Source organism: Salvelinus namaycush, chromosome 11 (assembly GCF_016432855.1).
Source record: "Salvelinus namaycush isolate Seneca chromosome 11, SaNama_1.0, whole genome shotgun sequence".
In the NCBI taxonomy this organism is placed as follows: Eukaryota; Metazoa; Chordata; class Actinopteri; order Salmoniformes; family Salmonidae; genus Salvelinus; species Salvelinus namaycush.
This window is the reverse complement of record NC_052317.1, coordinates 5,360,805-5,376,227: the sequence shown is the minus strand read 5'-3', so window position 1 is coordinate 5,376,227 and position 15,423 is coordinate 5,360,805. Positions and strand designations below refer to the sequence as shown.

Sequence of the window (15,423 nt, the reverse complement as noted above, 5' to 3'; positions counted from 1 at the left end):
CCCAAAATTCATGACAATCACTGGATTAGGTTGCACATTAAAATATATTGAATCATGCATTCCTGCTTGGACATGTAAGATGAAACAACTTATTTACTGAATACTAGAGGTCGACCGATTAATCGGCATGGCCAAAGATGTGTATGTCGATTAAGGCACCTCTCTGATTCAGGGGGGTTGGGTTAAATGCGGAAGAGACATTTCAGTTGTACAACTGACTAGGTATCCCCCTTTCCCTCTCAATTCAATTAAACTCAAGGGCTTTATTGGGTGTAGACAAAGATTAGCTCTCCAGTTGGTACCAAAACACTCAAGGGCCATTTTCACTAAAGTGAGGTTACAAATTAATCAACTTTCAAAGCAGAATTACTTTCCCATTGTTCCTCAACTACGATGTACCATTTTGTAGCTCTGAGTCTCTACTTTTATCCAAAATAAATTAAACAATTTCAAATTTTGCTATATAAGATCGAATTGAGCCAGTCGGTCACAAATATGGGCTAGTGCCACAAGGGGAAAAGGTTAGACTGGAGCACTGCTAACTCATCCACTGTGTTCAAGGGGGGAAAAAACAGGAACATTTCAACCCACCTCTTGTTTGCGGAGCAACTTCTGCATGACCATGTGTCTGGCGCTGCTCCCGGAGATGCTCATGTGCTCCTGCTCACTCAGCGGCTCCTGGCCCATCCCATCCTGCAAGGCCTCCTCCTCCACTTCCTTCTTCTTGGCCTCCTGGGCCGCCACCAGAGAGGTGACCAGCACCGGTGGTAAGGCCAGCACTGGGTTGACCAGGCCCACCTGAGGTAGCACAGGCAAAGCGGGCCGCACTGGGGTTACCCCTGTAAAAGAGAACGGAAGGAGGCAGCACAAAAAGGTCAAACCCCCCCAAGGTTGGACAGCCAACAGAGGAGCCTCCCCAAGCCCTAAGCCAGTGGCCCCTCAGGGGCTTCTCCCAAGATAACTGGCTGGGTTGGCTCCTGTCTAGCAATGTTTAATTGTGACACGACAGCTCCCTGTCAAGTAAAAGGGTGCTATCGAACTGGAGCTAGCAATCATGGTATTGGAATGTTGTGTCCACTAGCAGGCTGTGACTGGACTGACAACGTGTGTTCTGTTGCATAAGGAACATTTCCACGTGATGTTTTGGGGTTGGCAAAAGTTAGATGGCAAAGAATCTCTATAGCAAAGCCTTCCAACCCCCTTCTAAAGCTCTACCATCTATTCCAGGTAAATATGGATTTCCTAGTCCATTAATCTTGGTCAAGTAAGTGTTAAAGCGGCAATCAGCAGTTGAATCAATAAACAAGCGTCCTCCTCTCCCTGATTCGGTAAAATGCTGAGGGAGGGGGCTGGAGAAATATAACCACTCTCAGTTGGATAGGCAGAGCTATGGATGCAAAGACTGACCATCCAGGATATCAAATGTATCGTTTTAACCACAGTGTTTGTTTACATTGACTTTGATTACAAACATTGGAGTAAAACAAGCTTGTATATTTTGGGTTCTGATGGAGTACATCAGTTGAACTAAGCTCAGGAGGCATTTATAAGTTACAGTGCCCTCAGAAAGTATTCATACCCCTTGACTTATTCCACATTTTGTCGTGTTACAGCATGAATTCAAAATGGATTAAATAGATTTTTGTGTCTCACCCATCTACAAACAACATCCCATAATGACAAAGTTCAAATGTTTTAAAGAATTTATTGAAAATGAAATACATACATTCATTTCTAATTTCCATAAGTATTCACAGCCCTGGTTCAATAGTTTGTAGAAGCACCTTTGGCAGTGATTACAGCTGCGAGTCTTTCTGGGTAAGTTTCTAAGAGCTTTGCACACCTAGATTGTGTAGCATTTGCCCATTATTCTTTTCAAAACCATCAATCAAATTGGTTGTTGATCATTGCTAGACAACCATTTTCAGGTCTTGCCATAGATTTTTTCATATAGATTGAAGTCAAAACTGTAACTCGGCCAATAAGGAACATTCACTGTCTTCTTGGTTAGGTTATTTGCATGCTGAAAGGTGAATTCATATCTCGGTGTCTGGTGGAAAGCTGACTGAACCAGGTTTTCCTCTAGGATTTTGCCTGTGCTAAGCTCCATTCCGTATCTTTTTTATTCTGAAAAACTCCCCAGTTCTTAACGATTACAAGCATACCCATAACATGATGCAGCCACCACTATGCTTGAGAATATGGAGAGTGGTACTCAGCAATGTGTTGTATCGGATTTGCCCCAAACATAACTTTGTATCCAGGAAAAAATGTGAATTGCTTTACCACATTTCTTTGCAGTATTATTTTAGTGCCTTGCAAACAGAATGCATTTAAAAAATATATTTTTATATTCTGTGTCACGCCCTGGCCTTAGTATTCTTTGTTTTCTTTATGTTTTTTAGTTAGGTCAGGGTGTGACATGGGGAATGTATGTGTTTTGTAGTGTCTATGTCTATGTTCTATGTTGCAGTTGTGCACTTAGTTCTGTTTAGCTTCACGATCGTTTGTTTTGTTCATTTTGTAAGTGGTTGTTTTTCCCTTCATTAAAGAAGAAGTATTTTTCACACGCTGCGCCTTGGTCCTCTCTCTCTCACGAAGACGATCGTGACAGAACACCCCACCAACCATGGATCAAGCAGCGTGAGAGAAACCAGGACTCGTGGACATGGGAGGAAATATTGGACGGAAAGGGACCCTGGGCTCAACCAGGAGAATATCGCCGCCCCAAAGCTGAGCTGGAGGCAGCGAAAGCAGAGAGGCGGCGATATGAGGAAGCAGCACGGAAACAAGGCTGGAAGCCCGTAAGTCAAACCCAAAAATTTCTTGGGGGGGGAGGCTCTCGGGTAGTTTAGTTAGGTCAGTCGGGAGACGTGAGCCAACTCCTCCGGTTTACCGTAAGGAGCCGGTGAGGGCGGATTTGGAGGTGAGTGACGCAGAGACAGTAAAGGAGTTAATGGAGAAATTGGAGGAGAGAGTTATGAGGGATGTATTGGTTTGGTGCATGAGGCACGGCATCCGTCCGAACGAACGTGTTGGTGAGTTAATGTCACCGGGAACAGCTCTCCATACTCGTCCTGAGGTGCGTGCTAGCCGTCTGGTGAAGACAGTACCTACAGCACGCACAAAGCCTCCTGTGCGTCTCCAGAGTCCTGTGCGTCCTGTTACTGCTCCCCGCACTAGCCCTGAGATACGTGTTCCCAGCCCAGTACCACCAGTGCTGGCATCAAGCCTCCTGTGCGTCTCCAGAGCCCTGTACGCACTGATCATTCTCCCCGCACTCGCCCTGAGGTGCGTGCCCTCAGCCCGGTACCACCAGTCCCGGTACCACGCACCAGTTCTATAGTGCGCCTCGAGAACTCAGTGTGCCCTGTTCCTCCTCCACGCACTCTCCCTGTGGTGCGTGTCTCCAGCCCAGTGCCTCCAGTTCCGGCACCACGCATCAAGCCTCCTGTGCGTCTCCAGAGCCCTGTACGCACTGTTCCTTCTCCCCGTACTCGCCCTGATGTGCGTGCCCTCAGCCCGGTACCACCAGTGCCGGTACCACGCACCAGGCCTATAGTACGCCTTGAGAGTCCAGTGTGCCCTGTTGTTGTTCCCCGCACTAGCCTGATGGTGCGTGTCCTTAGCCCGGTACCTCCAGTTCCGGTACCACGCACCAGGCCTACAGTGCGTCTCAGCCGGCCAGAGTCTGCCGTCTGCCCAGCGGCGCCTGAACTGCCCGTCTGCCCAGCGGCGCCTGAACTGCCCGTCTGCCCAACGGCGCCTGAACTGCCCGTCTGCCCAACGGCGCCTGAACTGCCCGTCTGCCCAACGGCGCCTGAACTGTCCGTCTGCCAAGCGCCGCATGAACTGCCCGTCTGTACTGAGCCTGCAAAGCCGCCCGTCTGTACTGAGCCTGCAAAGCCGCCCGTCTGCCATGAGCCTTCAGAGCCGTCCGCCAGACAGGAGCTGCTAGAGCCTTCCGCCAGACAGGAGCCGCTAGAGCCTTCCGCCAGACAGGAGCCGCTAGAGCCTTCCGCCAGACAGGAGCCGCTACAGCCTTCCGCCAGACAGGAGCCGCTAGAGCCTTCCGCCAGACAGGATCAGCCAGAGCCTTCCGCCAGACAGGATCAGCCAGAGCCTTCCGCCAGACAGGATCAGCCAGAGCCTTCCGCCAGACAGGATCAGCCAGAGCCTTCCGCCAGACAGGATCAGCCAGAGCCTTCCGCCAGACAGGATCAGCCAGAGCCTTCCGCCAGACAGGATCAGCCAGAGCCGTCAGCGAGCCATGACCAGCCAGAGCCGTCAGCGAGCCATGACCAGCCAGAGCCGTCAGCGAGCCATGACCAGCCAGAGCCGTCAGCGAGCCATGACCAGCCAGAGCCGTCAGCGAGCCATGACCAGCCAGAGCCGTCAGCGAGCCATGACCAGCCAGAGCCGTCATCCAGCCATGACCAGCCAGAGCCGTCATCCAGCCATGACCAGCCAGAGCCGTCATCCAGCATTGAGCCGTCATCCAGCCATGACCAGCCAGAGCCGTCATCCAGCCATGACCAGCCAGAGCCGTCATCCAGCCATGACCAGCCAGAGCCGTCATCCAGCCATGACCAGCCAGAGCCGTCATCCAGCATTGAGCCGTCATCCAGCCAGGATCCGCCAGAGCCGTCATCCAGCCAGGATCCGCCAGAGCCAGCCAGCCAGGATCCGCCAGAGCCAGCCAGCCAGGATCCGCCAGAGCCAGCCAGCCAGGATCCGCCAGAGCCAGCCAGCCAGGATCCGCCAGAGCCAGCCAGCCAGGATCCGCCAGAGCCAGCCAGCCAGGATCCGCCAGAGCCAGCCAGCCAGGATCCGCCATCCAGTCCGGTGCTGCCGTCCCTCAGTCCGGAGCTGCCTTCCTTCAGTCCGGAGCTGCCTTCCTTCAGTCCGGAGCTGCCTTCCTTCAGTCCGGAGCTGCCTTCCTTCAGTCCGGAGCTGCCTTCCTTCAGTCTGGAGCTGCCCCTTATCCCGGTGCTGCTCCTTATCCTGGTGATGCCCCTTAGTCTGGTGATGCCCCTTAGTCCGGAGCTGCCCCTTAGTCCGGAGCTGCCCCTTAGTCCGGAGCTGCCCCTTAGTCCGGAGCTGCCCCTTAGTCCGGAGCTGCCCCTTAGTCCGGTGATGCCCCTTATCCCGGTGATGCCCCTTAATTTAGGTGGGTTTATTTGGAGGGTGGTCATTGAGAGGGGGATACGAAAGCGGGTATTGACAATGGTGGAGTGGGGGCCACGTCCCGCACCCGAGCCGCCGCCATGATGGGGCCCACCCCGGACCCTCCCCTTTCTATTTCAGGTTGTGCGGTCGGAGTCCGCACCTTTGGGGGGGGGGGTACTGTCACGCCCTGGCCTTAGTATTCTTTGTTTTCTTTATTTTCTTTATGTTTTTTAGTTAGGTCAGGGTGTGACATGGGGAATGTATGTGTTTTGTAGTGTCTATGTCTATGTTCTATGTTGCAGTTGTGCACTTAGTTCTGTTTAGCTTCACGATCGTTTGTTTTGTTCATTTTGTAAGTGGTTGTTTTTCCCTTCATTAAAGAAGATGTATTTTTCACACGCTGCGCCTTGGTCCTCTCTCTCTCACGAAGACGATCGTGACATTCTGTAAAGGCTTCTTACCTTTCCCTCTGTCATTTAGGTTTGTATTATGGAGTAACTACAATGTTGATCCATCCTATCACAGCCATTAAACTCTGTTTAAAAGTCAACATTGGCCACATGGTGAAATCCCTGAGTGATTTCCTTCCATTCCGGCAACTGAGTTAGAAAGGACACCTGTATTTTTGTAGAGACTGGTTGTATTGATACACTGTGTGTGGGGTACAGACATGAGGTAGTCATTCAAAAATCATGTGAAACATTATTAGTCCATGCAACTTAAGCAAATGTTTACTCCTGAACTTATTTAGGCTTGCCATAACAAAAGGGTTGAATACTTATTGACTCTTGACATTTAACTTTTCCTTTTTAATCATTTGTAAAAAAAAAAAAAAAAAAAAAAAAAATGTATAACATAATTCCACTTTGACATTATGGGATATTGTGTGTAGGGCAGTGGCAAAAAAAACGATATTTAATCCATTTTAAATTCAGGCTGTAACACAGTAAAATCTGGCAAAAGTCAAGGGGTGTGAATGCTTTCTTGATGCAATGTATATTCTTCAAGAATCAATGGGTACATCATTAATTCACAATCCAAAAATGGATGTATCAACTGCAGACTGCCCCTTTAAGGGGAAAGGGAGGAGGGGCATGGGATGCAAACTAAACACTCCTTACAATAGAAAAATGAATCTATTCAAATGAATCCCCCCCACCCTCTAACCACCCTGGTTGTAGTTTCTTAATGGTCATGTTGATGCATACCAAAAGTAAACTCCACAAAACACACAGGATCTGAGACTCACTGGCCAATAGGAATGAGGGGCTATGTTTATGAGGGGAGGGGCTAGAAACAGTCCTCTTCACACTTGGTTGGTCAGTGTGCAGCAAAGGGGAGGGATTAAGTGGCCACTGTCGGTGCGATTGTGGAGTCAAGAGAGGGAGGGGAAGAAAGGAGAGAGAAAAAAGAGAGAGACAAGGAGAGAAGAGACAATAAAAGAGAATCTATTAGTGGAGTGGTCCTCCGACAGGCTATGTACAACTAACACACTGTAGGAGACAACAGCACCCTGAAAAAAGTACAGAGGCAATTCCACTTCAGACAAAAAAATATCTATATGCACCGGTTTAATTCCTCATCTCGTTTTGGTTCCACCATATAACATTATAGGGTGTCACTAAGTTATTTTCAGGACTCCCTGTAACGCTACACCAGCGGTGTCAAACTCATTTTGCCCCAGGAGCCGCATTCGTTCTTCAACGAGGTCCGGAGGGCTGCACTGAAAATTGGTTATACTTCCTTGCCAACAAAGTTAACAAAAAATGGTTCTCTATCCATCATTTTTTAAATTTTCTATGCTCGCTGACACTTCCAGCGAGCTGGACAGTCAAGAAACTGTATGAATATGGGTCCATTATTTCTACACAGTTTTGATTTGGTTTTAGTCATTTTAAAGTATATTGAGTTCGTTTCCCCCGCTTAAAATATATTTTTTCTATAATTTTTTACTCAAACCAACCCGCGGGCTGGATTGGACCCCTCGCTGGCCAGATCTGGCGTGAGGGCCATATGTTTGACACCCCTGCTCTATACAGAACTGTCTCTCTCTTCTTACTGAACTCAAAACAAAGTGAAAAGCATTGAGATGCCAATTGATAGTCATTTTGGGAGAATGGTTAAAACCCTAATAAATACAATCTTTAATAGGAGTTTGTCAACAACCTGTAGTTGTTAATATAGGCAAAACACATTACTGCACGTTACTTCTCATTGTAATTTGGTCCCAAATATGTCAACTGAACAGCCCCTCTATTTGACTTAAAAAGACCGCTACAAAATTGCGCGTTTACAGCGTTGTTTTGGGAAATGGCCTCTAAATGACCACATAACACAGCTAACATAAATCTTATAATATATGTTGCATCAGCTTGTCTGTTGCCAGTACTTGTATTTATCCAATTCATTCCCAATGACCCTACAACTGTCCAATTCTGCACTTACCTGGGCATCTGGCCTCTTTTCATACACACCAACTCACTGTCTCACTCTGGATAGCCCATGCAGTGAAAGGCATGCTAATAAATGCACACAGTTCCCTCGCCAGCCAATGAGAGGCACATTGTTCAATGGTGGTGCAAAGAGGGTGTTTAAAAGTAACTTATTTTCTTTCTGATTCAAGGCCAAACAAAAGGCTGAGTGTGAAAGCTGCCATTACCAGCACCTGCTCCTCAACTCAATTTCTTACAGTCCAATCTTCCATCTTCCCATTTCAACTCAGTCCACACAAGCTAGCCTGGTGGAACAAGCCCGATTGCTGCGTTCATCATTCCATTTCACTTCACATATCAGCCTGGCATTCGTCCTCATTGAAACTGTTTGAGCCTATGTCTGTTATGAGGGAATTATACATAACTAAATTGGCAGTGATTGAATCACCTTTCACCAATCAGAAGGCATACCCGGCATATTCAAAGCACTATATTTGGCCACAGGGTTTTTGACCTAAACCCAGCCACTGTTTCTATTTGGAGCAGCCATTTTCTGGCATATTCCAAACACACATCCGTTGAACAAAGGCCAGAGTGATAACAGCAGTAAAACAGAATCAGGCTGTTTACAGCAGCAGTCCGATTCCTCTACCACCCCCCATGATGTCCTTTCAAATCGGCGAGGTTACCAGGAAGTCAGAGTTCCTCTTTCCACATCCCCTTAATCTTTTGCTAAATCCCAAATGAACCCCCACAGAACTTCTTCATGGCCAGTAAAATGATTCTCTACACAATGACTGCTTGTTTTGCCACATAAACTGAAATTAGGAAAACTATTTGAATTTTGCAAACAGGAAAAGGCGGAGCTATTTCTGCATATTGCACCTTTCATTTGGCTCTATACTCCAGCATTTTGGATTTGAGACCAAATGTATCATATGAGACGACAGTACAGACTGTCAACTTTGATTTGAGGGTATTTTCAGACATACATTACCATTTAGAAATTAATGCACTTAATTTATCTGTAATTTTCATTTGTGTATTAAAGTATTCAAAAGTTTAAAAGTTGGTCTCATATTCATAGCACGTGACTCCACAAACTTGTTGGATGCATTTGCAGTTAATTTTGGTTGTGTTTTGGGAAATTCTTTGTCCATTAGGAACTGAATGGTGAATGGAGCAATTTTCTTTCTAAGTGATATGTTTCTGAACACTTCGAAATTAATCCTGATGCCAAGATTAAGAAAAATCATGAATAAATCCTTATTAATCACCAATACCAATAAGAGTGGCGTCAAACTTTCTCACTCATCATTATTAAAATTGTATTTATGGGCCTCCCAGGTGGCGCAGTGGTCTAAGGCACTGCATCGCAGCGCTAGCTGTGCCACCAGAGACTCTGGGTTCGCGCCCAGGCTCTGTCGCAGCCGGCCGCGACTGGGAGGTCCGTGGGGCGACGCACAATTGGCCTAGCGTCGTCCGGGTTAGGGAGGGTTTGGCCGGTAGGGATATCCTTGTCTCATCGCGCACCAGCGACTCCTGTGGCGGGCCGGGCGCAGTGCACGCTAACCAAGGTCGCCAGGTGCACGGTGTTTCCTCCGACACATTGGTGCGGCTGGCTTCCGGGTTGGATGCGCGCTGTGTTAAGAAGCAGTGCGGCTTGGTTGGGTTGTGTTTCGGAGGACGCATGGCTTTCGACCTTCGTCTCTTCCGAGCCCGAGTTGTAGCGATGAGACAAGTATTCACATTACTTAAATAACATATTTTAGTGTTGTATATTTGTTTTTGGTATGATGATGACTATTATTTAATTAATAAAACCCTTATGATGGTAGAGACTGCCTATTATTGCATATCACTTATTAATAAACTATCCTTTAGTCACATAACTTTACTTTAACCCCTGTAGGTCTAAACCCTTATAGCTCAATATCTACTAAGCTAACATATGGAATTGTTTTAAGATGGTCATAAAATGGATCCTTTACCCACTTGATTTTAAATGAGGCATACACTACCGGTCAAAAGTTTTAGAACACCTACTCATTCAATGGTTTTTCTTTATTTTGACTATTTTCTACATTGTAGAATAATAGTGAAGACATCAAAACTATGAAATAAAACATATGGAATCATGTAGAAACCAAAAAAGTATTAAAAACATCTAAATATATTTTATATGTGAAATTCTTCAAATAGCCACCCTTTGGCTTGTAGACAGCTTTGCACACTCTTGGCATTCTCTCAACCAGCTTCATGAGGTAGTCACTTGGAATGCATTTCAGTTAACAGGTGTGCCTTCTTAAAAGTTAATTTGTGGAATTTCTTTCCTTCATAATGCGTTTGAGACAATCAGTTGTGTTGTGACAAGGTAGGGGGGGTATACAGAAGATAGCCTTATTTGGTAAAAGACCAAGTCCAAATTATGGCAAGAACAGCTCAAATAAGCAAAGAGAAACGACAGACCATCATTACTTACATGCAGGTCAGTCTATATGGAAAATTTCAAGAACTTTGAAAGTTTCTTCAAGTGCAGTCGCAAAAACCATCAAGCGCTATGATAAAACTGGCTCTCATGAGGACAGCCACAGGAATGGAAGACCCAGAGTTACCTCTGCTGCAGAGGATAAGTTCATTAGAGTCACCAGCCTTAGAAATTGCAGCCCAAATAAATGAGTTCAAGTAACAGACACATCTCAACATCAACTGTTCAGAGGAGACTGTGTGAATCAGGCCTTCATTGTTGAATTGCTGCAAAGAAAGCACTACTAAAGGACACCAATAAGAAGAAGAGACTTTCTTGGGCCAAGAAACACGAGCAATGGACATTAGACCGGTGGAAATCTGTCCTTTGGTCTGATGAGTCCAAATTTGAGATTTTTGGTTCCAACCGCCGTGGCATTGTGAGACGTGGTGTGGGTGACTGGATGATCTCCGCATGTGTGTTTCCCACCATAAAGCATGGAGGAGGAGGTGTTATGGTGTGGGGGTACTTTGCTGATGATTTATTTAGAATTCAAGGCACACTTAACCAGCATGGATACCACAGCATTCTGCAGCATGCTTAGTGGGACTATCATTTGTTTTTCAACAGGCCAATGACCCAACACACCTCCAGACTGTGTAAGGGCTATTTGACCAAGAAGGAGAGTGAAGGAGTGCTGCATCAGATGACCTGGCCTCCACAATCCCCCGACCTCAACCAAATTGAGATGGTTTGGGATGAGTCGGACCGCAGAGTGAAGGAAAAGCAGCCAACAAGTGTTCAGCATATGTGGGAACTCCTTCAAGACTGTTGGAAAAGCGTTCCAGGTGAAGCTGGTTGAGAGAATACCAAGTGTGCAAAGCTGTCATCAAGCCAAAGGGTGGCTATTTGAAGACTATAAAATATATTTTGATTTGTTTAACACTACATGATTCCATATGTGCTATTTCTTAGTTTTGATGTCTTCACTATTGTTCTACAATGTAGAAAATGGTTAAAAATAAAGAAAAACCCTTGAATGAGTAGGATGTTCTAAAACCTTTGACCGGTAGTGTATATCAAAATAAAATAAAAAATGTGAGCAAACATTGAATTTGGCCTTTACCACTGTAGCCCATAGAAACACATTGAATAACACATTTGTACATGGCAAAACAGACAACTATCAATCAATTAGATGTATTTCGGTTAGAGATACCTAAGCAACTGCTCTCTGTCGCTCTTCCTTTCCATGTCTGTCTGCTGGCCCCCCAAGCAAGCCTGGGCAAAAACCAATGAGAACAGGCAGCTGTAGGTGCAATGGATTCTGGTCATTGTAGTCAATTACCCCGTTTTCCACACTTAACTATGATGAATATTGATTAGCCTGTTGAAAACCACATCTTTCTACAACCTACCACAGTTCATGCTTGATTAAATCGAAGATGCCTAGAAACTGCTTCTCCAATAGAAATCCCCGATCACGCTTGTAGGGGATGTCATTGCAGCGTCGGCTAGCTAAGCTCATGCGCAGAAACACAAGCTCATGTGCAGTCATCGGGTTTAATGGTCATCTCCCGCCGAACTGCGCATGTGCAGGCCGTCAAATCAAAGGCACTCCTTCGATATAAACTTGTTCTTGACGAAAATTAAAACGTGTCAGTGTGTCACTTTCACGAGGTTGGCGTAATAACATGCTCAGTTACTTAAGACATTGGCTCGAATCAAGGTTGTGCGTTTACCTTTAGAGAAAATTAACAACAAAGAGTTTTTCTTTTGTCCCATTGACTTCCCAAACCCCAAACCCCTGTCTGGTCTGTCGAGTCTGCGAAGCATTCCCAGAAGTATCGTGATGTTGGGTCTCTGGGTTTAGAAACTCTGTGATTAGATTTCTCTCTGGAGAAACGGTGTGTTGAGCTCACAGAAGAAAAAAAACGAACTAAATGGAATTCAAATAAGTTAAGTTATTTCAAAATCGTAAATAAACCGAAATTTCGGGCTAATCATTCAGCACGAGTAGATACATAAAGTGCTTTCATTTCTAAATGGTTAAACAGATACAGTATGGAAATACCCTCAAATAAATAATACATTCTGTACTGTTGCCTCAAACATTTGATCTCAAATCCAAAATGCTGGAGTATAGAGACAAATATTCTTTTTTAGCTTTACTGTCCAAATACTTGTACATACTTTACTAACGACTCTACTCCAAACCCCTCCCAACTGCGCAGGCATGGCCAAGGTCCTAAGTAGTAGAAACATTGCCATTAAACTTTTAGGAGCTTTTAAACAGTATACTTTTTCCCCAATTAGAATTGTTGGTAGCCTGCAACCATGGAGGCTTGTTAGATGTGCATACACTTTTCTTTAAACAAACGTGTGTGTGTGTGTGTGTGTGTGTGGGGCGGGGGGGTTGAGGTGCTTGGCTTACCTGTGATGATCCCCGGGGCCTGGGCTGCCATGACGGCTTGGGGCAGGCCACCCAACTGTTGAGAGAGGAGGGCGGGCCCAGCCAGCGCTCCCAGCACCGATGACCCAACCGTCTCCTGGAAGAACAAAGCCAGACATGAGGGTACACCACCTGGACTGTGCCAGTGACTACAAGGACAGAAAATGAGAAAGGCAACAAAAAAAAGTCGGGATAGTCTGTCCTGGAAGGCCGAGGTGTGCATTGTTTTTTGTTTTCTCCTCCAGCATATTAGTGCATTTTATATGGATCACGTCAGTCATGCGCGCATTCACGTGCATACTTGCATTTGAAATATAATGTATTGAAGTGGATGAGAGTGATACACGTAAAAAAAGTGAGGTGTCGGGATCTGGGGCTCCCAAAGGAAGGGGGTAATGCAGCGACCTTAAAGTATCTGTCCAGTGTTCCAGATTTCAAAGAAATATGACCTAAAATGTATTACAATATGTAATAAATAGATGTCCTTTCCAATTTAAAAAAAATAAGGATGTTAAAAAGCTGTTTTTCTCTGTGCCCTGGTTTGGGTGCGTAACAGAAAAAAAATGGGGGGAAAACCCTGCTGATTTGCCTGCTCAGCCAATAAGATGAACATACACTTGGATATTCAAATGAGCTCCAACGTGGGGTCAGAGTCACTGCCAAACTACCCCGGCAGGCTTGCCCTTTGCTCATGCGGCAGCAAACCAAGTGAAATAGTATGGATGGATTCAGTATTTGGAAACGTATGATGGAATTACTAGGGCAGTTTACTACAACAGCAATAAATACAGACTGTCATTTCTGTCCATTGCTTTGTCACTATTCTGTCAGAGGTGATCAGCTCGAGCTAAGTGAGGTGCAGAGTCACTGATCTACGAACAGTATTCCCTGCCAAATAATAGGTTTTGTGCAATTCATAGAGCTACGCCTCCCCCGATTTAGGCAATTCCCCCACTGAAAACACACATGCACAACCAGACATTGATTGATTGGAGACTGCTTGTGTCAATTAAAGACAATTTCCTCTGATTTTCTACCTGCAGCAACACAAGTTGATAACGCTGGATATACCAGTAAAACCAAAGTGCCTCAAAAAGTACCTAAAATTCATGGCCCTAGTTATGTTTTGCCTGTGTTTGTTTCCAAAAAGGTAAAACTGTCACCCTGTCAGTTTAATATTTCATATACACAAATGACATAGCTAATATTAAATTGGGACTTACTGAGTCTGGCTTTATGAAACAATACATCATTCAAAGAATATATCACAGAGCTTGAATTGAAATTGAATCTCTTGCGCCAACGTAAATTCAATTTGCAACTGACCCCAACAGTGGAAAATAGTGTCTTCTAAAATGAGGGCACAGACAGTACTAACCTGGGCAGTGATTTTGGCTGTGGCAGCTGCAGCCGCCACAGCTGCTGCAGCGGGGAGTCCGCCAGGTGTGGTCGGAGTGAGCAGGGGCATGGGGGGGGTGACCGCTTTGCCCACACGCAGGTATTGACCCCCTAGGTCAAAGAGATTCATGGAGGAAACTGCATCCTGGGAGGACTGAGCCTTGTCGTACTCTAACGGGTGGCAGATGGGAAACAAAAGAGATTCAATTAGGGCTGGAACAATTACCGTATAACTGTGTAACCGACAGTTATGGATGACTACCGTCATGAAAATAAAATAACCATCATAACGGTTAAAAAATAAAATAAAAAATGGCTGACGGGACGGTTGGGAATTTGTGCGTTTGAGTCCGTTTCTGCTGTAACATGGACTCTACACGGTGATGAAACTTTGTTGCTCCTTGCTAAAACAAGGTAGCGAACAAGTCTTTGGTTGCCTAGGCAACGCCCCCCTTACTGCAGCAGCGGCACATGCAGTCAGGAGTGGAAAAGAGGAGGAAAATGTGCGCCGAATTCCATGACTATCACAGCCCTAGATTCAATACCTGATTGTCTTATTTGGGAGGCGTGTTTAACAGATGCATAATATAGTACTGGAATGAACATTATTGTAACATAATTGCTATTACCTGATTATCACCCACAGTCATGATACCTGCACAATTAAGGGGTTCGTTAAAGAACAAACCCAAATGTAGCCGTAGCCTACTCTGCAAAATGCACAACACATTGTATTACTGTCGGTCACACCATAGCCATCCCATCCCGGACAGAACATTAACTAAACTCAGCAAAAAAAGAAACGTCCTCTCACTGTCAACTGCGTTTATTTTCAGCAAACTTAACATGTGTAAATATGTGTATGAACATAAGATTCAACAACTGACATAAGCTGAACAAGTTCCACCAACATGTGACTAACAGAAATGAAATAATGTGTCCCTGAACAAAGGGGGGATCAAAATCAAAAGTAACAGTCAGTATCTGGTGTGGCCACCAGCTGCATTAAGGACTGCAGTGCATCTCCTCCTCATGGACTGCACCAGATTTGCAAGTTCCTGCTGTGAGATGTTACCCAACTCTTCCACTAAGGCACCTGCAAGTTCCCAGACATTTTCTGGGGGGCCCTAGCCCTCAACCTCCGATCCAACAGGTCCCAGACGTGCTCAATGGCCATGGTAGAACACTGACATTCCTGTCTTGCAGGAAATCACGCACAGAACGAGCAGTATGGCTGGTGGCATTGTCATGCTGGAGGGTCATGTCAGGATGAGCCTGCAGGAAGGGTACCACATGAGAGAGGAGGATGTCTTCCCTGTAACGCACAGTGTTGAGATTGCCTGTAATAACAACACTCCAGACCATGACGGATCCTCCACCTCCAAATTGATCCCGGTCCAGAGTACAGGCCTCGGTGTAACGCTCATTCCTTTGACGATAAACGCGAATCCGACCATCACCCCTGGTGAGACAAAACCCTGACTCGTCAGTGAAGAGCACTTTTT

General features: G+C 45.7%; 1 protein-coding gene across 1 annotated transcript in view; it reads right to left on the bottom strand.

Moving 5' to 3' along the window:
* puf60a (poly-U binding splicing factor a) overlaps nucleotides 1–15,423 on the bottom strand; it is a 71,069-nt gene that overhangs the window by 4,181 nt on the left and 51,465 nt on the right. Inside the window, exons 8-10 of the mRNA XM_039003660.1 lie at nucleotides 13,899–14,089; nucleotides 12,503–12,617; nucleotides 592–839 (exon numbers count right to left, since the gene is read on the bottom strand). Coding sequence (XP_038859588.1) covers nucleotides 592–839; nucleotides 12,503–12,617; nucleotides 13,899–14,089 — 554 coding nt within the window. The remainder of the gene's footprint in view (nucleotides 1–591; nucleotides 840–12,502; nucleotides 12,618–13,898; nucleotides 14,090–15,423) is intronic.